The 22,391-nt window shown below is 52.1% G+C and overlaps 6 protein-coding genes across 6 annotated transcripts; 4 read left to right on the forward strand and 2 right to left on the reverse strand.

The window, feature by feature from the left end:
- Positions 1–7,001: 7,001 nt before the first annotated feature.
- J4E82_005828 (uncharacterized protein) lies at positions 7,002–7,679 on the reverse strand (the record flags this gene model as incomplete). The annotated part of the gene is made up of 3 exons (XM_051732089.1): positions 7,002–7,083; positions 7,132–7,443; positions 7,504–7,679. 3 exons carry the CDS (start codon positions 7,677–7,679, stop codon positions 7,002–7,004), a joined length of 570 nt encoding a protein of 189 aa, XP_051588109.1.
- Positions 7,680–8,987: 1,308 nt separating this feature from the next.
- J4E82_005829 (uncharacterized protein) lies at positions 8,988–11,791 on the forward strand (the record flags this gene model as incomplete). The annotated part of the gene is made up of 6 exons (XM_051732090.1): positions 8,988–9,117; positions 9,169–9,372; positions 9,421–9,776; positions 9,826–9,982; positions 10,036–10,280; positions 10,334–11,791. 6 exons carry the CDS (start codon positions 8,988–8,990, stop codon positions 11,789–11,791), a joined length of 2,550 nt encoding a protein of 849 aa, XP_051588110.1.
- A 696-nt stretch (positions 11,792–12,487) lies between these two features.
- On the forward strand, positions 12,488–13,001 carry J4E82_005830 (uncharacterized protein; the record flags this gene model as incomplete). The annotated part of the gene is made up of 2 exons (XM_051732091.1): positions 12,488–12,710; positions 12,775–13,001. 2 exons carry the CDS (start codon positions 12,488–12,490, stop codon positions 12,999–13,001), a joined length of 450 nt encoding a protein of 149 aa, XP_051588111.1.
- Positions 13,002–15,290: 2,289 nt separating this feature from the next.
- J4E82_005831 (uncharacterized protein) lies at positions 15,291–17,475 on the forward strand (the record flags this gene model as incomplete). Its single annotated transcript, XM_051732092.1, has 5 exons — positions 15,291–15,925; positions 15,976–16,258; positions 16,308–16,830; positions 16,880–17,363; positions 17,418–17,475. The coding sequence occupies 5 exons, from the start codon at positions 15,291–15,293 to the stop codon at positions 17,473–17,475; spliced, it is 1,983 nt and encodes a 660-aa protein (XP_051588112.1).
- Positions 17,476–20,584: 3,109 nt separating this feature from the next.
- Positions 20,585–20,912, reverse strand: J4E82_005832 (uncharacterized protein; the record flags this gene model as incomplete). The annotated part of the gene is made up of 2 exons (XM_051732093.1): positions 20,585–20,746; positions 20,799–20,912. 2 exons carry the CDS (start codon positions 20,910–20,912, stop codon positions 20,585–20,587), a joined length of 276 nt encoding a protein of 91 aa, XP_051588113.1.
- Positions 20,913–21,219: 307 nt separating this feature from the next.
- On the forward strand, positions 21,220–21,588 carry J4E82_005833 (uncharacterized protein; the record flags this gene model as incomplete). The annotated part of the gene is made up of 2 exons (XM_051732094.1): positions 21,220–21,422; positions 21,504–21,588. 2 exons carry the CDS (start codon positions 21,220–21,222, stop codon positions 21,586–21,588), a joined length of 288 nt encoding a protein of 95 aa, XP_051588114.1.
- Positions 21,589–22,391: the final 803 nt, after the last annotated feature.

Consider the following 22,391-nt stretch of genomic DNA (forward strand, 5'->3'; position numbering starts at 1 on the left):
GATGCATTTCCTATGTCGAAACCCCCTTGCTGCCAAAACATCCAAACTGTCATTTTCGCTTTCTACAAGGGTGACCCCTCATATGCACGATCATGCGCATAGTATCGGGATTTTCGCCTCGATAGGCGACCCGTTGTCCTCCCTTACCGATGAGTAACGTGCGGTGTTGCGTGTGGATGTGTCATGCACTAACAGTCGGCTTTTGAGCCGGCCAATCGCGTGCTGCTGGTATCATGGGAAACGCCTTGTTCTGGGTATAAAGTAGAGATCTCGATGCTGGAAGTGATTGACTAAGGCTGATGAACAAGCTAGCTTTAGTATACTGACCTCGTATGAGTGCAGGCTAAAGTCGCTGACAGAGATCTAAGTAAAATACGCTGCTCTGTCGTCAGAGGACGTGGTGGAAGACATCAGTGTAACAGATGTCTGAAAGGACGAGAGAAAACGGCATAGGTTTTCTGGTGAGTGAGTACAGTCGACCCTCGCGCCTGAAGTCCTGATTCCATGTCGGTAGATTTGCTGACTCGTTCCTGGTTAGGATCGGTCGACAGAAGCAATTTCAAAAATCGGCATTCATATGCGAGCCAGTCTTGTGTGAGTTTATGGATAATTCTTTCTCCATACGTGATCGAACTGACCTTACTTGTGGAGCTCATTTATCGCGGTAATCGCGGACGTAGGTCGCCGAGCATGTATGAGTATCGGTAGGGATTCGCATTGTCCGAGGGATGTGAGCGTCGTTGGTTTGACACCTCAAATCAAGCCACTCTTTCGACTGTGGCTATAACACAACATTAGTATAGCTCTGCAGGCGACGAACCTGTAAAACTCAAGGCGTCCAGGCGGGATAATGCTATTTGTTCAATCATATATTAGACCATCCTTCTCCGTGCCGCACCTTCTCGAAGGCGCATCTGGGACCCACCACCAAGGTTCAGCCGTGAGATGGGGCGCTCCTTGACCTCGGAACACGGTTTGAACAATAGAATACCACGATAAGCGCCAGAACGTAGTGCGTGACGGCCCGCAATCCAGCGGTGTGGGTGATGAGAGAGAGAGAACAGCATGGAACGTGGGGACGGCAAAAGAGAGGAAGGTCGTACGTACAACGAGTATGATTTACCGTCTTCGCTTCCTGTTGCGGCTAAGCGCGAACCACTGATTGACAGGTCGTCCCCTTATCTCCCACGCTTCAAGTAAGGATCCCACTCGCAATTACTACACACTGTATCAGCAAGAAACAAAGCATCGAGTCTAACGGTGTGTCGGTATTAACAAGCATAAGAAGACAACAACAACGAACCAATGTGTTGGGGGTAGCAAGTAAGCACACACGCACACACCGCACGCGCGAACCAACACTCCGGGACGTAGTTCACGCCCGCGTTCTCAGCCGCACGGACACGCGCTGCAGCCCTCCTTTCTTCGACCTATGCCGTCATTGAAGTAAAGCCTTTCTCGTAAAACCGCTGTGTAAAAGAAGGGATATGTAACGCCACGCGGTAAGGGTGGGAAATGTAAGATGGGGGTGAGGGAGCGGCCTGTGCAACATGAAGCTGCGCTCTAACGTCTTTGCTTTTTTCCCTCGTCTCGATCCAAACGATATTTGAAAATGATGGTGTCCACGTTGAATTTCGATGTCAAGGGGTACGTTGGCCACTTGTTCCTCCTCTTCTTTTTCTCTTCTCCTCCCCTCTCCTCTTGTTGGCGCACTCGTCCCTAAGTTCGTCTCTTGTATCGTCGGCGCACTTTCTTCTTCTTCGCCAAGTACGTTCGTTGTTCGAAGTCGTTGCGCTAGCTCAGCCTTGAGGTTTGCATCGTCGATATCGGGTAGCAATTTCCAGGCTTGAGGCTGCTCTCTGGCCAAGCTACGAAGGCCGTAAGAGGACGCAATAAGCAAGTTCAAGGCCGGATTCGACAGAAACTCGCTCGCTGGGATGTTGCCGCAAGATTGTTAAGAGGTGGTGTTGAGACTATTCACGATTGCAGTAGAAGGCTACACAAGAAGAGCTCATCGCTGGTCCAAAGAGCATCACAATACAATCCGAAACCTCACATCGACCGAGCCTAGAGATCTAGCTCAACCGACCTGAGCAAAAAGTATATTGCACCGATTCGCGTCGTCCCGCTCTTCGCACCGCTCACTCAGCGACTCTTTTACGCTCAATACGACCGCAACCTCACTGCCCTGAACATGTGCTACATCGTCTACACCATACACGTGTGCAACCATTGGATACCCCAACCACAACCCAACAACGGCCCAATACTACGCATATGCGAAGAAGCAGAAAAGCTACGACTCGGACACCCCTGCCCAGAAACACAAAGAGAGCACAAAGTCATGAACAGAAGTCAAGGCATGTGTACAGGCTGCATGTGGAAGAAAGTCAGCAAGTAGAGTAACTCGATCCCATTGCAATCGGCTCGTAACGAAACGAACGGGAGCACAAGAAGTCAGCAAGTAAGCCGCACCATGTATCGATAAACGTTGGACGACAAATAAAAGCGGAGACTTTTTGTGGAGGTTAACAAGACAAAGACAAAGAGCCGCGGTTGAAATAACGGCAGGGTTGTGGAAAGATGTGGGGATGGGATATGGGAAAAGAACAGGATTGATGGGTGGGGAAGGGCCGAATCATTCCACTTTTCTTGGCTGGTTAACTTCTGGGAGGATGAGGGCTGAGGGAGATGACGCTTCATTCTTGAGTTTGTGCGTGGGACAAGCTACCGCCGAAACAAGGCCGGAGTGAACGCCCACCTTCCCAACAGGAACCGATTGCGAGGCTGCGAGAGCAAACACACGTGCATTAAGCTCCGACGCATGCGTGATACGGCCCGGGTCTCGGTCCGATCATGTCAGGACTGCCATTTCTCTGGCAAGCTTTCTCTGTCTCCACGGCGCATGGGAGTTTCGGAATACATATATACCCTGGATGTTTGCGGTTATCTAAGTTGGATTCTAAGGGAGTGGATGGGTACAGAGTGTAATAGTATCGATATAAAGGTATCCCTATCTCATTCTATACGTGTTCATTGTGCCGTCGAGGCTTTGGTGCCACTGTCTCCAAATCTGCCTTGCATGCAAATCAAGGCTTGGAGTATCTACGTACGTATACGGCTTGGATTAGTCTTGGGTGCGGGTCAATTCCATCCGTCGCTGTGATGTGCCTTCCAAGGGAAGCCAAGACAAGCAAAGCCTTTCAAGCACTGACATTTCGTTACAAATCTCGGAACGGAATGCAGATGAATACATCTTGGTGCCAAATGCCGCGTGTTAGGGCTTACACCTGTCATGAAACGGGCGGCTTGCGGAAGTAACCGGCAGCCTGTTGCGCTCGGTACTATTTCCCCAATGTTAACCTCGGGATGTGGAGAATTGATTATTGTCCTTGCGGCTTGGTACAGTCAGCACTAGGTAACTTGGTGTTTGTACTGCGAGGTGGCTGAAAGGTAGGAAATAAGATAGGATCAATGGCAAGGTTGAAAGCAATGACCTAAACAGGACATGATACAAAGGCAGGATGTATGATCATAGTCTTGAAGTTCTTAGTACATACAAGTGCAATCCTATGGTGTTGCAGCTCTCGGACCGAATCCTAGGACATCCCTCTAGTGCCATAGCGAAAGCCAGATATAGTACATCTACAGCTGTCAAGTAGATCTCTAGGATGATATATCATCTTGCCTACCACATATATGAGTTGGTTTCTTCTTGAAGAACAATCTGTCAAGTACGATGTGACACCTGCTTCCAGCTTTCGCAGTGGCACTAGAGCAGCCATAGGAGGCTAGTGTAAGAGCGCCAGTGTATGGTAATACTGCATTGGAACTGTTGCTTACCTGTAGCAGTTTCGTGGATAGTGTGAGGAAATACCAATCGAATCAGTAGTAATGGCTTTCATTTATCAAATGCTCATTGTGGTTAAAGAGTTACCTTAGTTTACTATTTCAATTATAATCAGTTGTCACACAAACGCATGAACGTGAAGGTGATCCGAGACCGTACGTTTTCTGTAGCTTATAACGCTACAATGTCTCCATTCGAGCCTGCGCGATGCCTTTCAGTTCAGTAGAGCTAGATTAGATACCATTGCTGGCGCTTGATGTACATGTACCTATTACGGGAAACATGCTTTGTCAATACTAATACTGCCGACACTAAAGCCCATGTTCCCGCAATCTCTGCTCACTAGAAACTCAGAGCTTTATCTTCCTCTCTCTCGTACTCATGCTAGCGCTAGTCGTGCCACCATCCGCTGTCGTGGAGTACCCTTCAATATTCAGACGTTTGACAACCATCTCAAGCTTGCCATGCAGAGCAATGTTAACCCTCGCTAACGCCAGGTTCAGTACCTCGGCTTCTCGCGCAGTCGAGCAGATTCTAGTGAAGTCCAAAATAATAGTGCGGAATGACACAGAAGTGATCTTCATGTTGAGATTTTCAGGACCAACGATAGTGCTAAAGTTGAAAGTGAAGTCGAAGCCTGGTGAGCTTGTGCCGGGACTGGCTTCGACGCTAATAGTTAATATGCCGGATTTGTAATGCTTGTCGTTGTGTATGCTGTTCTAGCGTCGTATGCCGCTTTGATCATTTTGTAGGCTCTTGACTCTTTGAACTGGTCCATATGGAGCTTCTCCCATATTGTGATTGGAACCCAGTAGGGATAAGCGAGAAGTCTATCCATTGCTTGCACATTATTTCGTATGTTCTTGCCACCTCGCAAGCGTGACAGTGTGGATCCGACGGAATGGAGAAGTACGGCGCAAGTGCAGCCGCTAAGAGCAGTGAAGAAAGGTAAGAGGCGAGAGAGAGAGACGATTGTTCATTACGCCATGATGTATTTCGATTATTGATAGTGGAATCTACCGCGCTGGCGTTTGGTGAGATGAGATGGCGCACGGTGGTATGGAGTACAGAGACGGAAGACACAATCGCAACCATGACGCGCCACCTCGTGTTGAGGTTGTATGATGGAGAAGTAGCGCAAGAACACAAGTAAGAGAAGGAAAGAACACATATGATGTATTATAGAGTGAGAGAATCGTGCTCGGTGTAGTCGCGAAAGGCGCGTTCTTTTCTGTGTGTTCATGTAGTGACACACCAAGGTGATGAAGACGCGATACAGCTACCTTCCAGGGTCCCAAAGCTGATTTGCGCCCACCTCATCATGCGGTTAAGCTTCTGGAAATCATATCTGATTTGGATATTACTGGTTGTCGTGTATAAGCGCAGACACATCCATAGCATTAGTGTTGGTCAATCCAGAATGCGGCATTCTCCGTTGTTTGTTTCCGGTTCATGCAACTTTAAACAGACATGGCTTCGAAGCTGTCCTTGCCACATTGCGAGGTTGTGATGCGCTCCGATGCGGTGAAAGACGTGTGCCTGAACCATGGTTGTTGAGCGTCGCCATATTGTACTGAGAGAGAAAAGGAATTCCTTTCGACTGATTGATAGACCCTGGCAGATGGCGCTTGACTCATGGAATTGCGACGGTGATCTACCCTCCGAATTTTGGATTGTGACTTAATAAAACGTGCGGTATATCCGTGCAACACGAAAATAGAGCCTGGAGTCAAAGGCACTCGCAGCGTGCAGCTTTGCATGTAAACAACACTTGCCTCTCCCTGCGGCATCGGTTCGGCAACAGAGCGACGATAGCCGTAGCGAAAAGCGCCGCATCAGCCACCGTGCCCTTGCTTACATCTTTGCTTTTCTTGATAAAGACGGCCTGCAGCCCGCATGATTGCTCATGCAGCCCGTTTCAACCTCGGGATTGTCATCCCGGAAGGAGGGTGGATGTGGTCCCACCTTTCCCAGGGTTGCACCGAGAGGCCGCTCGGTCCCACACAACCCTGAGGCGAACATCTTCATGACAAGCTCATGGCGTACACGAACCAAGGTTTCCAGCCAAACACATTGCTGAGATCCTGACGGTATGATGAGTCTCGACCGTTGGAGGCTCCTACGAAGTGAACGGCGGGATCTGGAGGCCTGACAATGATGCAAAGGTGGCACAACGCATCATGCGCCTTTCCATTCCTTTGAGCTTGCTATGGGCATGCAACGCTGTTGCTTTGACAATCGAGGGATCAAGTGGGGGCGATAAGTGGGTATCGGAAAAATGCTTGACCTTCCTCCACCAGCAGCGACTAGCAATATGTCGACAGAACAGCGATTGTGCACAACCTGTCAGCCAACGGCGGTCACCAACCACTCGTCTATGTCGCCCGGGGTCCGTCGATCAGCTGCATTAGCTACATGCAGAGTCACCCAGAAAGCATCGTAGAGGGGAAGATCGTAGCAATTCGCGGATAGAGCCATGTTCCAGCTGCTGTACACTCCGGGGAGCGAGAGCTTGCCAGTCGTATAATAGTACGTGACAGCGCGCAGCGCGCAGCATGCAGGTGAGAGGAAGCATCAAGCTTGGTGCAACACTCGGATGAATCTCACATTAGGTGAGGGGCGATAGTAGGTAGGGGGCTACCATGGATTACCGCTGGCATGGGCGAGGTGTATTGGCTAAATACGTAGCTTTGCTCGACAATGCGGGGAGGCAGTTTATTGATAGATGCTTCCCTGTGTTATGGACATGTTTGCTTGCGAAGCAGTTCATCAAGGGCTAGCGATGTAGAGAAGTCAGAAGCAATTACCGGGTACCGCTCGCCAGGCAACTAGATGATGGACTCAGCAAAATCCCCGGGCCGCAGCCGCCAGCTGAGGTGCCAAGACGAGGCTCATCCTTCATCGTCCCACATAACACGTTTCGAAAAGACGATAGTAGTAGTGCGTACAGAAGTCATGTCGCTGATGGCAGAAGTGAAAGTCTATATATCCACGACCAACCATACTCGGGTTCTCGGGTCACGACGCGGGTGGACGGGCGCGAGACAGATCTGAGCCTCGACCTGACAGACCGCACTGCGACGAAACATGCTGCTGGTGCGTTTCGCGTGCGCCTCGCCGTTACCGCACAGATCCGCCGCAACCAAGCATCTTATGTATAGAGAGCATTGGAGATAGTGGCGGCAGCTGGGGAGTCGCAGCACAATAGATTTGGGTGAAGCAGATGAATGGACCTTCCGCATTGGTAAGACAGCAGTCCCTTTAAAAACAGCCTCGCTTACCGGCAAGGCTGTGATGACGCGCGCAGGCCAGCCCTGGATCCACAAGCTTGGAGTTTCACGTGGGTGCGGTTCTTGAGCCCAGATGCTAAGAGAGGGGCTTTCGTTAGCGGCGGCCCGATATCCTTTTCTCGGTCACGCTGCTCCGTGGACACCAACGACGGAAACGGTATCGACAGATGTGCTACGGGTACGGTGGGCTGCAGCAAGCCAAGGAATTTGGACGCAATCATGGCTCGACTGAAGGGCGGCAGATGCCAGCGGCTTGGTCCTGCACCGAGGCGACGCAATCCCGGTTGCATGCTCATGCGCCAACTAATGATCGACTCTTGTCAGATTCAGGCTGCGGCAGGGGGTGGATTGGGTGACACGAGCCTTTTTGCCGAGGACGCGGGAGCGGAGGACAACTGCGTCACATTACGATGCATGCCGAGAGCCGCTAAGCAGACGACGGAGGCTTCTCTGTTCTCATGTGGAGGGCTGGCTGATCGCCCGCCCCCGGCCTTTGGACGGCACTGTCTGTGGGTGCGCACCAGCTGTGTCAGCACCATTGTCGTCGCTCGTGCCCCCTTTTGCAGGCCCTATATCAGCCCATTCCTGCGATTTCCGAAATGAAAACCATGCCGTTTTGCCTAGTGGGCTTCGCAGGCTGAGTGTCGTAGGGCGACGATTGGGGTCTGAGTGGCTGGCATGGCAATCTGGCGACGCCTCCCATAAAGCCCCGCTGCGCGAGGACCCAGTCTCGGGAAAACAAAATATCTACGATCGACTTTGGGTGTCGCGACGTGATGGTCGCCTTGTGTGTAGCGACACTGAAGCAAGGTTTGTGTGGATTATGGTGCATCGTGGTAGTTGAAGCTAGTTGATGCTCGAACCATCCATGGATAGCTCAACGGCGGCGACCCCATTTAACTTGTTCAGGCAGAAGCTGTGGCGTTCTGCGTTGGCAGTATAACTATGGCAGTAGAAAATCGGCGAAACAAGATTGATCTGTCCTCTAGATGCGGCGCATATAGCGTAATAGCGGTAGCGTGTCAGTCCATCGGCTCCGCTGTTCGGTGAACCTGGGACGAACGGTACCAGATCCGCACGGAACAATCTGAAACATAGCACCTTTTCCGCCAGAGTTGGCAATGGTGCCAAATGGTGCAAAGTAATCAATAAAGATGGTTCGTCTGTTACCTAGTACCAAGTTGCTGTGGCACAGGAGAGCGCCGGTGGAAGCATGGGTCGCGGCGGATAGCCAGCGCTTTGCGATGCTAGGCACGTAATTTACGGCAAGATGCCCACAGAAGTGGGTCTTTCTTAGCGTGGACGCTAAGAAGTGTATCCCTGCAACATCTGGTCCCCTTACCCACGTCTGATGGAAGGGACGTTGGAGCGCCCCTTCCATCTGTTGGTCTGCGGCTTCCTCATCTGTTTTCTCTTCCACGAGGCTGCATCTCACATCAGTCTTTCCTTCTCAACCCACCCCGTGGCAAAGACCACAACATTGTTGCTCTCACACGACACTGTAGAACCAAGTCGGGGTCCACACCATCCGTGTTCCTCTGCGCGCTGTTGTCGTTCTCCGCGCCAACCTCTCCACGCCTCGACTCGCACCCGTCAGTACGCCTGCAAGACGCGCTCCCACGCCCGACTGTACGTATCCATCCTCCACCACAACCATCAAACTCCATCTCCTGACTCACTTAGATAGACAACACGGCGACCCATCAAGTTGCTCTGGTCTTGTCTTCCCCACCACCAAACCATTCCATCACTGTCGCGGCTTCCGTAGCGCACCAGTCGCATTGTAGCCTGATCAGTCGCAAGCAGCCTTCATGGCACAACACCAGCAACCTTCGCCCACCACGGGCATGCCCCCGCATCATCTTGGGCAGCATCCGGCGCACGCGCAGGTAAATGGACACCCGCCGCACGTCAACCAGCCCAAGACACAATCGCAGTACTTGGGACAATTGACCGAGGCTGTCTGGACTCAGATGGGTAAGTTGGTATCCATTGCATGCAGCGTGGGCTCAAACTAACACCCAGCAGGTTCTCTCTCTGAGCAAATGCAAGACTACGACGGCGCCATGCAATGCTACGAACAGGCCTTGAAATTCAACCAGTGGTCTGTGCCAGCTATGCAAGGTATCGCGTGTATTTTGCGCACCAAAGATGCCTTCCCAGCAGCTGTCGAATACCTGCGCACTATTCTCAAGGTCGACCAGGCCAATGGTGACGTTTGGGGTAGCCTCGGTAAGGACTTTGCGCGCATCACTCGCATCACGTCGCTAACATGACCAGGCCACTGCTATCTGATGATGGACGACTTGCAGCAAGCATACTCTGCCTACCAGCAAGCTCTATACCATCTGTCTGACCCAAAGGAGCCTAAGCTTTGGTATGGCATCGGAATACTCTACGATCGCTATGGCTCCCTGGAGCACGCCGAGGAGGCCTTCTCACAGGTCATGCGCATGGAACCCACATTCGAAAAGGCAAACGAGATTTACTTCCGCCTTGGCATAATCTACAAGCAGCAGCAGAAGTTCAACCAAAGTCTGGACTGCTTCAAGTACATTGTCACCAACCCTCCTCGCCCACTGACCGAGGAGGACATCTGGTTCCAGATTGGACATGTGTACGAACAACAGAAAGAGGTTTGTGCCACCCACTCTTGTAAGCTTTCACCACTGACATGATTTCTAGTTCGAAGCGGCCAAGGGCGCCTATCGCCGGGTCCTCGAGCGTGATGCCAACCACGCCAAGGTCCTACAGCAGCTGGGATGGCTACACCACCAGCAGAGCACAAATTACGCCAGCCAGGAGCAGGCCATTGAGTACCTGGAGAAGTCTGTTGCTTCCGGTAAGTACTGTATCCCCATGTGGTTATGCGCGTGTATCTAATCATCGCTCTAGACCAAACGGATGCGCAAAGTTGGTACCTGCTTGGACGTTGCTACATGTCACAGCAGAAGTACCCCAAAGCTTACGAGGCCTATCAGCAAGCGGTGTACCGTGATGGCAGGAACCCAACCTTCTGGTGCAGCATTGGTGTACTGTACTACCAGATCAACCAGTACCGCGACGCGCTGGACGCATACTCCCGTGCAATCCGCCTCAACCCTAACATTTCGGAAGTTTGGTACGATCTCGGCACACTTGTAAGTAGCTCCTTGTCCCTGAAGGTTGAAGTTCTTCACTAACAATGGCGCAGTACGAGTCTTGCAACAACCAGACTGCGGATGCACTTGACGCTTACCAGCGTGCGGCCGATCTCGATCCGTCAAATGTACACATCAAGGCTCGCCTACAGCTTTTGCAGAACGGACAGACATCTGCAGGCGCCCCGAACCAGGGCAACGCTCCCATTCCACAAGACGTGCACCCTCAAGCCTACCAGCCTGCTTCTGTCCATGGCCCTACCGCTCCTCAATGGGGCGCTCCTCAGCCTCAACAACCTCCGCAAGGTCCTGCTCCCCCAGCCTTAGCGCCTGGATGGGATCGTCCCCTCGCTCAGATTCGCGATCCCGGCCTTCCGCCGCAGCAGCTGAACCCCTATGAGCAGCGCGAGGGCATCCGGCCACCTACTCAGCATGCTCCTCAAAGGCCTGTAAGCCCAAGACAGGAAGCACCTAGGTCATACGCAGAGCCTTCTCGCCCTCCTACAAACGGTCCTGGTCCTCAAGGCCCAGCTGGCCCCCCGCCGCCAGGTCCACCAGGGCCAATGCGCCGTGGCATGTCTCCGTCGCCGAAGACGCACCATGCTGCCCCTAGCCCTTACCATCCTCAGCCTCCGCAACTTACGCCTCAGGCTGTTCATGCACAACCTCAGCCACCACTGCACCAACAGCAGCCACCCCAGCCTAACCGTATTTCCAATCCAAACTACGGCCCTCACGCTGGTAGTGTTCCTCCACCACCTCCTCCACCACCTACCGGTCTCGGTGGCCCACCAACTCAAGCCCCTAGCCAGAGTGCCGTGCCTCCCTATGGTGTCCGCCCTACAAGTCCCCCACCGGAAGTGCGTCCTATCGTCGAGAACCGAGCGGGATCTCCACGGAACGGCTACCAAGGGCCATATCAACACCATGCTGATCCCTCGGCCACCGGTGGTATTGCTAGCGGAGCTCCTCCGCCAGCTTCTGCCCAAACTGCTGCTGAGCAAGCAGCCCGTGAACGTGACGACAGGCCGCCGACCGCCCCACCAGTCAAACGACACCGCGAATGGGAGGCTGAATCTGATCACATGAGCGCAAAGCCTCCTTCGAACGAAGAAAAGCGTCAGAAGATGGAAGAGCCTCACAGCCGTCGTCCAACTCCCCCACACCGCATGTCATCTCCTCAAGTGCCACGTCAGAGCCCTCGAGAGGGGCCTGATCCTCGTGGCTTCAACGATGGATACCATCCATCTGAGGCGGCTCACCACCCGCCTTCGCTTCCACCCATGGCAGCTGCGCGACCGTTGTCTCGCATGTCGGAAACACCAAAACAGGAGCGACCGGAACATCACGAGCCGGCTGCTCGACACATGGACGTCGATGAGAACTACGATGATGAGGGTGATGACGTGAAGCCTAGCGCGCCAAAGTCTGAGCGCAGCAGCCCTCGCAACGCGCCTACGAACGGCGTTCCTGCTCACGCAGCCACTCCAGCTGAGCAAAAGTCTGGTTAGGAAACCAGAGAATGTGACTTTAGGCGTTGTATGTAAGGCCGCTTTGTTCAACAATGCTTTTCTTGTTTTTAAACATTAGTTACCTGGAATTTGGGGAGTTGAGGATGTCTAGTTGGAGGGCAAAATATCGGAGAGACGTGGTAACGTCCTTCCGCATGGCGATGATACCCTGCGCACCTTACATTGGTTTCGCCCTTTTGCGGGTTGTTGTGTGTATTGCTTAATCAACTACGAGAATGAAAATGCCTTTCTTGCTTGAATTTGCGTTTTACTTGCTGCGCATGCGATTCGAATCGTTACGACTGTTGGTCTATAGGGCTTGTGATGTCGTTGTTCATAGAGAGTTAGGCCCTGGTGTGTACATGGTGGGGTCGCGCAACTGCTCGTGGAAATGCCCGCAGTTAGCCGTTGCGTCATCGCACCGCGTGGAATCGCGAAACCATGGACAGGCTGCTTCGACGTCCCCCTCGATATCCAGTACACACAAAGAACTACGCGGACAAGACAAATATTCCTACAGTATTACACACCATCCAGCGGCTCATCCACCGTAGAACCTTCTCATCGTTCTGCGCCTGTGTCCAAAACAGCCAACCCACGCGTCGTACGCTCTACTCCATCGCCTTCGTCCCACGTCCCTTCCCCTCCACACGTGTTAGTTCCAAGTCGGTTGATCGGCGATCCACCCTTCACAACATGTCTTCCGACGCAGACTACGCCGCTTTTCTCGACAAAGCAAATCAAGACACCGGCTCGGCGGAGACCAAGGACGCGTCGCAGAAGAAGAGCTATGGTACCAAGAGCGTAAACACTGCCGTGCCGAAGATACTAGAACAGGTAGAAGAGTACTACGTTAGCGATTCGGATGAACCGTTTGAACCTGTTGCGCTAGAATTCAAGGGTGACAACGTATCAGCTGGTAGGAATCCTCTCTCCGCCTGCACGGCCTTGCAAGCAGCACGACCAAGCTAACAATGACTCAGAGGACCTGAAGTCACTCATCGGAAACTCCAACGTAGAACAGGTTCAGAACACTGGCTTCGAAAGCCAATACAAAAAGGTCATGGAGGCGGTGAAGGAAGCCGGGAACGGCACCGTAAAGGTCTTCAGGGTGGAGCTCGAGGGCACAAGGGCAGAGTACTACGTTGTGGCAGTCGATGACAAGAAAGGCAGGATCGTGGGCCTCAAAGCTCTTGCTGTGGAGTCGTAAGCTTGCATTGCACACAGGAATACGAGATGAACTATGATGCGCAAGACGGATTGTACACATGCCGATCTACATTGAACGAGTTGAGGTCATGTGCGTGGGTGACCATGGCGCGAATAACGCCGTTTGAAACATGAGGGATGCTGGGATATGGTGGATAGTCGACGAGGGACTGCTGACAGATGGTGGAGCGTGCAGGCTATGATGCGACGTCAGAAATTCAGTTCTGGTTCAAGCTTTTCGGTCATCGTAGATCTGCGTGTTCAACGTTCCGGGTATTGATTCGATCAGCCCTCTCGGTTTGGCACAATACTCGCGGACGTTGGATAACAACCACAATTTGAGTCATGTGTATGGTACAAGACTGTTGATCTGTGTAGCTGCATCTCTACAATGTACGATGGTCAATGCTTTGGGCTTCAGTGCGATGCGACTTCTTTTCTCCAAACCTCCTCCTTGAATTACTGGACATGTTTGGATAAGAAAACATGCATGACGGCATGATGCCTGTGCTCGAAGCACGAGGCATTGGTGAATCCACGCAACAAGCGCGAGTCGCGCAGCGCAATTCCAACCGTCAGTAGCAAGAACCTTCAGCAAGATAGCGAGTACACTTGGTTGATCTATTAAACTCAGCTCGTTGGCCGCCAGCCTCGTATCCGTCAAGATGTCAGCCTTGCAATGCCGTGTCGACAGACATGTTGATTGGCTGCTGAAGCTCATAGTCCGCCCAATCCGGCTATGCCTCGGCCGGACGATGCAAGGTTCCAGAACAGCGCTGTGTTGCTGCGCCTCCGAGCTTCATTTCGGGTGTACCCTAGGTAGCGCTTGGCGCCGGACAAGGAGATGGATCCGTCTCAACCACATTGAACGGCTGGCAAATGTCAAGAAGCCGGGCAACGGCAGTAGTCTAGGTTGGCACGAGATAAAGTGAGGGGGTAGGATGCATAGCCGACGACGATTGATGGTAGCGACTGCGAGGGATGGGCAAACAGAGCATAGGCCAATCGACGTCTCGGGGATCCGAGAAGAAGGATTTGGGAAGGATCAAAAAGGACGGGGTTAGATCGCCACGCTATGTTCGGCAACGATACGATGGGCGAGATGGTCTACACGAAATAAGATGGTGAAGGTACTTCTCAACGGCCGTTGAGCACGAGCGCACGTACATGTATCAAGTGCGGTACCGTCAGGCGCTTGCGAGGTTGGGGATTGCGGGTTATTATATGTGGTCCGACGCGTAATGGTAGCTGCGATGATCTTAGGCTATCGATTGCGCGTGCAAAGCGGTATGATTTCTTGGAATGCCATGTTGAGGAGAGGGGATATGCAGAGCTAGAGGTCGGGTGCAGGAGGTTTCCCTAGAAACAATCGCATGTACCGTGGCGGGGTGCAGTGGCAGCGGGTCTTGACATGTTGGGTGAAGTTGTCGATAGGGAGCGGGTGACAGCAAACAGACAGACGACAGCACGAGATTTGGACAGTTGAAGGACGCATGACAGGTAATTTGAGTACTTTTTGACAGGCTCCACCATAGGAGAGCTTGAGCAAAAGTGTTGAAACGTCGTGGTAAATTTAGCAAGGCTCCCGCTGGTGTGCGTAAGCGGGCCTTTCTCTCGTCGCCGCATGCAAGCGCCGTGCCAGAGACGATTGGCCGCTCCTTAGTAGTGCTTCGAGATCTTCGCCCTCCCTGAACCGTGTGGGCCCGACTCGGTCAGGAACAAAGCCCCAAGCTCGCCCACCATCCACACAACTTGCCACCCTATGAACACTGCGCCATTCCTGCTGCTTGTTGTTCCCTCACATCACCACGCGGCTTCGCTCTTTGTTGCATTATTATCCCACCCTCGCTGCCCATCGCATTCCAATATCTGCGTCCTTGCCAGTCGAGTCGAGTCGAGTCGTGCGTCATCACTCATTCGCGCCTGCTGCCGTTGAAGACCGCCTGCCCTGCCAAGTCCCTTATCCCGGGCGCCCCCCGTTTGGGCCAGGAGCCATCGATTCACCTCCCCTTGAACCTCGACCTCCCCAACTTTTCTCACGTTCTGCACGCCGCCCTCTTTCCTGCTCCCCGACAATCAGCAGTGATAGCGATAGGGTTTAGGGTACTTCGCATTCGTGGTTTTCCTACTAGCTTCATCCCTTGCCTGCAGGTTACCACAACACTCGTTTTCACCTGCATAACGACCTTGACGAACACGCCTCCTGTTGCCCGGCCATCTAAAGTCGCAGCACATCGCAACATATCGCAACACATCGCCAACCCTACCGCATACGCTCCCTCGCACCATGATGCCGCAATCGCCTAGGGGAAGTGGGCCTCCCCATCTCCGCCTCAACTCGGGCTCTCACGAGCCTACCACCGACGATAACTCGCCGCCGCCTGCCGTGCGACCGAGCACCGCACGAACCAATTCAGCCCGCTCCTTGACCCAGCCAACTCGTCCCGGTACTGCACCAAGCCAAAGTCCTGGCATCCGATCGCCCCATATCTACAGCGATGCAGCCATTGCAGAGTCGGCCGAGATGCTGCTGCCGCCTCAGAAGATGCGCACGCGCTCCTACCGCGACGAATCGCCCATGCAGTCGCCCTCTGGCTACTCTTCGCGGCGGACAAGTTGGAGTTCAGACATGACAGGAGGACCATTTGCTTCGCCCTTTGACGACTCCCGAGCCCCGTCGCGCGCCGGCAGCGAAGAAGACTTGAACACCCAGACCGTGTCTGAGAAGTTCAACATTCACCCGTCAGCCGGTCTGTTGCTATTCCCGGAAGATGTGGAGAAGGACGACTACCTGCACAATCCCGACCCCAACGAGAAGGACAAGAGAGACTGCGACATCTTTACAAGGAGAGGTATAGTCAATCTTGGTGGCTTGGCCATTCTCGCGCTTGGTCTGCTCATGCTGTTCATCGGTTATCCAATTCTGTACGTCTTTGCGTGCCTCCATTGTTTGCTATCGCACTAACAAATACCAGCACCTTCGTCGAGGACATCACGAAGCCCGAAAGAGGCCCTTGCACTGATAACCCTCTTTGTATAGAAGGCAAGCAAACCGAGCCGCTACTGACCAACATCCGGAGAGGTCTCATCGATCCGGACACCCCCGACGAGGTCAAGACGCGAACATCTTACAATGGCGAGAAGCAAGTTCTCGTCTTTTCAGACGAATTCAACACCCCCGGTCGCACCTTTTATGATGGTGACGACCCATTTTTCCAAGCTGTTGACATCTGGTACGGTGCTACTATGGATTTGGAGGTAAGTTTTGATGCGCCCGCTCTGAGTGGCCAGAGCTGACATTTCGCAGTGGTACGATCCCGACCAAGCCTTCACTCAAGATGGTTATCTCGCCTTGAAGTTTACCAAGGAGCCTAGCCACGGCCTCGATTACCGTTCTGGTATGATCCAGTCGTGGAACAAGCTCTGTTACAAGGGTGGCCATTTGGAGGCTTCCATCTCACTACCCGGTCGTGGTAATGTTTCTGGTTTCTGGCCTGGTTTCTGGACCATGGGCAACCTGGCTCGTCCCGGTTACTTGGCCTCTACCGAAGGCCTCTGGCCATACAGCTACCACGATGAGTGCGATGTTGGTATTACACCCAACCAGAGTTCTTACGACGGTCTCAGCTACTTGCCTGGTATGAAATTGCCCGCTTGCACCTGCAAGGGCGAAGATCACCCCAGTCCTGGAAAATCACGAAGCGCTCCCGAGATCGATGCCCTTGAAGGTTCAGTCCATTTCCTCGGTCCTGGAGAGAGCAACGCTATCGGTGTCGTATCTCAGTCTTTCCAAGCCGCTCCATTCGACACCTGGTACATGCCTGATTATGGTGAGCTCTCAGTCTCCTGTTTCTCTCAGCCAAGCTAACATTCAGCCAGAACAAATGGAACTCTACGATACCTCGATCACCACAATGAACGCTTACAAGGGTGGACCTTTCCAACAGGCTATTTCTGGCTTGACCAACCTGAACAATGACTGGTACAACGGCAAGCAGTACCAGACTTATTCGTTCGAATATAAGACTGGTGACGAGGGTTTCATTACGTGGTATGTTGGAGAGGACAAGACCTGGACCATGAACGCACTAGCGACACGTGCCAACGGCAACATCGGTACTCGAACCATTCCTGAAGAGCCCATGTCCATCATTGCCAATTTCGGCATGTCAAACAGTTTCGCCGCCATCAACATCGAGGATATTGAGGCCAATGACCTTCCCGCTATCATGCGGATAGACTACATCCGCATCTACCAGCCCGAGGATGCCCAAATGATGACTTGCGACCCTGAGGGTTACGAGACCACAGAGTACATCAGGACTCACCCTGAGCCTTACGCGAACCCCAACCTCACTGACTGGTACGTTTTCATCACATCAAACACGCTGGCATAGAGCATACTAACTGAAATCAGGAAATCTACCAAGTACGACTGGCCAAAGAACTCCTTCATGGACGACTGCAAGGAGTGAACGTACAGATTTCTGCACAGAAACTGCTGGCTTTCAGTTATCTGTTATACTCTCTTAGCGAGACCCATTTATGTCGAGTCGACTACCTTAATGTGGCACATGGCAGACGACAAATACCCCCTGACCCTCAAGACTGGATTCTCTGATTGATCGCACAAAAGCACGTAATTATAGACTGTTCGCATCTCTTTCGACCTTTTCGCAAGGCATATGCATGGAGCCTGGGGCGTTATATTTTGGATCTTACGTCTTCGCCTTCGCCACAACGAGACACGCCCGCTTGTCGCTCGCTTCGACCACGTCCTACGTTCAGCGATACCCGATACCCCTTCGGTGGTAGTGGCGTCGGCAAGAAACCTCTTTACCCTTCTCACACATAAACGGCGCGTCCTCTGTATATCAACGGCATTTGTTTACCCTTTTACGCATCGCCTGTACAAAGCATCCTCGTCAAGGTGTTCAAGATCTCAAGACCGTGTCTTTTTTTCTTTCTGAATTGGAGTTGCTGGGCGGCTTTTCAATCCTATTCTTCCTGTTTTGTAATGCATTGTTCTATACTGTTGGATACTTTAGGAGCAATAAGGACTGGGGACGATATCTGATGAATGAGGAATACCTTTTTTTTCTGTCGATTGATATATCTGGGCGTTAATGTATAGCAGTGCGGTGCATAGGACAAGATTGTAGATGCTGGTGCGCAGACGAAGTGGGTGAAGAGAGTGAGGGGAGGAGATATACACACCCCTGATGTTGCGGTTGTTGGATGTAACGAGTGCAATTCAAGCAGATTCAACAAGCTAGTGTCCTTGTGTTTGCGTATATGCCTGTGTGAAATGAGCTAGCAGTAAATGATGTATCGTCAATTGCTCTTCTGTGGCTGGTGGTAAATGTCACGTATTGCATCGTTGGTGGAAAGATTTCCACTCCCTAGTAAAGCCCTGCATTCTGGACGCTATACTCGAACAGCACAAAGTAGTACAAGCCCATCTCCGGCTCCATGACACAGGGTCAATCAACGGAGCCTAGACGGTAACATATACCCATCCTTGAAGCAAACGGTATACCACATTCACTTCTTTTCAAATAAGTGTGAACTCAGATCCCGTACTCTATAGTGTTTTCTCACAGTTCATTGCGGCAGTGGGAATCATGGTAATTGGCTACCTTGGTTGCCCAACCCATTGCGGGAATCCTCTGCTCCTTCTAGGCACACCACTACTGCGTTCATATTGCGCCGGTTGTACATTGTTCCTTCTACTGTCTTGACGTGAGATGAATCTGTACCATTCACCAAGAGTGGCTAGCAATACGCGGAGATACAGGTCATCATGCTCAGATTTCCGTTTCGCTCACAAGGTCGAGGGCAGCAGTCGTTGAATATATGTCCTCTTTACCTGAAGCTCGCGTGTGGCCTTATTTCCAGATAGGCGATGCAGATTGCGCGTGGCAGGGTTGAGTTCGGTTAGATGTATATCTTGCCAACTGTTTCTTTCTCGCTTTCTCTCTTTTTCTAATGTTTTCTCTCGTCTTTTACTCCGAGTTGCTGGAGCAAGTTGTTGTCTGCTGAAAGCGTGAAAAAATCAACTCCCGCCGTGTTCTTAATCACCGGCCATTCGTCACCTCCCTCCTCTCCTCTTTACAAGGCTAGGCGCCCATTCTAAAGCAGTACCATAGGGGCGATTTGGTGTCGACAAGGTGCATGACGAAGTGGCAGGAGTAGTTGGATTTTCATCGTATCTGTAACATCGAACTCCCTAATAACCATGAGAAGAAGTCTAACTAGAAGAATTCTAAAGGAATCCAAACCCCTATTCTAAGGGGCTCAGCCTACGAGGACATAACTTGGTAACATGCGGTTTAGGATGCGGTCGAGGAGAAGACATGGCTCCTCAACCTCGAGATGTTTTTAGGTCACGTACTTGATTGATATGTCCTAGAAAGAAATCAAGTTGTGTGTGTGTGTGTGTGTGTGTGTGTGTGGATTTCTGTACAGTGTGTAGAATGGTGGAGGGAAATCCGGTTATTTGAAAAACAAATGACTGTGTACCGCACGTTTTCTTTGTCTGACCTGTGATGCTTGGTTTCTCAACACCTGTAATAACTGCTATACATCCCAATAGTGGCTAACCAGTATTATGGACGAAAAGATCTATTACAAGATTTGTATGTAGTAGAGTACCACGCATGTAACCATTTCGTACCATGCGACAAGTTGATGTTCATTCGAGAACGAGGCCAATCATGGTTTCTCGCGGGGACATCGATGTGATCGATAGCATTAGAATACAACGCATCATGGAGGTCGATCGATGATGATGATCGCATTGCAGAGAAACGTTCATGCACCGGTGACGGACATGAGTGACGTTCAGACTCCCCAGTAGCGACTATTCCCGTGCAAGAGGTCTATCGTCACCGTACAGATCAATTAAAAAGCCACGTACACCTTTCTCCAGATCGACGTTGTCTTGAATGTATTGCCCACCATTTCGGTGACAAGCGACCAGCGAGAAACGCCCTACGACCACAACCTCCTCGCGCGACCTTAGACCAGACCCTTGACGGGTGTGTACAGTACCGCAAAGCAACTTTTTCTGTAACTACAGGGTCATTCAATCGAAGACGGGAGACGGGATAGAACCGGGGCCCGGAAGCGTTGTGGAGGAAGTGGAGGGTTCCACACAGATCGACATTGACCATGACTCCCGCGGAAGAGATGGCATAGCCTTTGTTTAATATACCTTACTCGGAGCAGAGCGACGACTTCTTTTTTTTTATAAAACGGTTACAGCGAGATTGGGAATAGGTGGCGCTCTTGTGCAGAGTCGTATGCGGTGATCGAGATGGGTGTTAGGACATCGGCTCTTCGTTTCGAGTTGCGCAGAGGATTTTAGGTTGATGTTGAGTCATGCAGCAGAGGGCGAGGTGACATGATTTGCCGAGAGACATACTGCGTAGTATGCCAGTGTTCGATGGTGTGATCCTCTTTGCGGTACCTCCTAATTCTCCGGTCATTGTTTTGGTGTGGTCGGGCGATCAACGCTCTTGCTAGCATACCCTTATATTTCCATCTCTTATCTCTCAATTCTCTCCTTTCTTGTCTGCCATCTCATTTCTCGTTCTTCAGCGCCTCCTCTTTCGCCCTCCTCCGCGCAGCAATCTGACCCATCTTCCTTTCCATCTCGTTCTTCTTGACCACTAATTCGGCGCGCGCGACTTCGAGCTGTGCGATTCGTTCTTCTGGTGTGGCTTGGAGGATTTGTCGTTTTTGCTACAGGCACGGATTTAGTATGTGGAGATAGGATAGTGATTGCTAAACATACCTGCTTGACGTCTTGCTGTCCTTTCAATCCTGCACCATAGATAGTCCCAGTGATTGTAATAGCGGCGACAGCACCCGTCATGATCCATCGACGGACAGTCTGAAGGGTCGCCATATCTCGCAAGAGTCCAGAAGAGGGTAGTTTCGGTACGGCGAAGTGTCAATGGCGGGATGCTGTCATGCTGCGGTGACGGTGATGGTGGCCCAGGAAAAGTTGGCGAGTTTTGGTGGAGATTCCGAACGCAACCCGCCAAGGCCGTTTCGCCGCGGGAGTCCCACCAAGAAAGTCAGTCCGGCGCGCTTCCCCCACATGCACTCTAGCACAACAACACGACACACAAACAAACAGCACCCTCTGGAACGGGTGACGTCTTCCAAGCTCGAACCAAGGCCCTCGTCAAGGGAACGATCGTATCACCACTATGTCGGGTATACCGCGCTCCCACACCCCGGCCGGCGGTTCGCGCCTCAGCACTGTTCCGTCGCAGAAACCACGCCAGCTCTCACACCTACAAGCGCAACTCGCGCAGTTGACGGCGAATATGTCGGATTTGGAGAGCCTGATGCGTATGACGGCTGGCCAGGCGCAGGACATGCGTGGGTTAGGTGGCTATGCCGGTGCCATGTGAGTTGCGACACCGTGTCTATCAACGAGAGATGGAATGAAATGGTAGACAGGAACCTCAGTACTGACACAACTCCCTAGGTTCATGGCAGCGAGCAAAGTCTTGGGTGAAGAGACGGTCAAGGGTGGAGGCAGTGATAAGGAAGGGAGAGAGGGAGATAAGTGAGGCTGCAGAGCGATTATGCAGTATATCCCACCAACACCTCGAGAGCGATACCACGATACGACCCTGCAAACAACGCGCCGCGGAGATGCATCGAAACTATCTGCACGAAACGATAATGGCGGAAGAGATAGGAAGGGAACATGTCCGCGAGGAAGATACAGCATCCTTGTCGGCAAGCAATCGAATGGGACAGGTAATGGGAACAAATCTCGCGTCTGATGCACCTATGATACTCAGAGATAGGCCTCACTACAAGACATGTACATTGGCCATAAACACGCGACGCGTCGTGGTGCACGGTTGTGCGCCGGTGTAGATATCCAGCAATGTACTCAGATACGGCAATTCGATATAAGACTTGCCAGCCTCCCGTCACTTCTCCATCATAATGCGGGGGCCCTTGCGGATCAACGTGCCTGACAATCGTTCAAAGCAACCACTCTAATCACCCAGACGGCTCAGTTGGCCGACGGCTCGGCATCTCATATCAAAAAAAAAAAACGCACAGATATCTCCGGTGTCCCCATCACGACCCCAACATCCCCAGACCAAGGGGACCATACGATTGAAGCGACATTCCAGAAAGCGCTCCCATTCGCCGCGCCTCCCCGTCTATCCGTTATCCGCAGCCTGAGCGAATGATCTGCCCTCCGCAAAAAGGTATATGCTTGTTCCTGTGCGGTGCCTGCATCAGATAAGCGTCCTTACCGAGAGATAGTACTATCTCTCCTTCGTCCACGATAGGAAGGCCAACCATACACTTGCCTACCCAAAGAGATCACGTTGCTACGCTTCCCCGTATG

Source organism: Alternaria postmessia (assembly GCF_024291825.1).
Source record: "Alternaria postmessia strain BMP 2775 chromosome Unknown scaffold_32, whole genome shotgun sequence".
Lineage (NCBI taxonomy): Eukaryota > Fungi > Ascomycota > Dothideomycetes > Pleosporales > Pleosporaceae > Alternaria > Alternaria postmessia.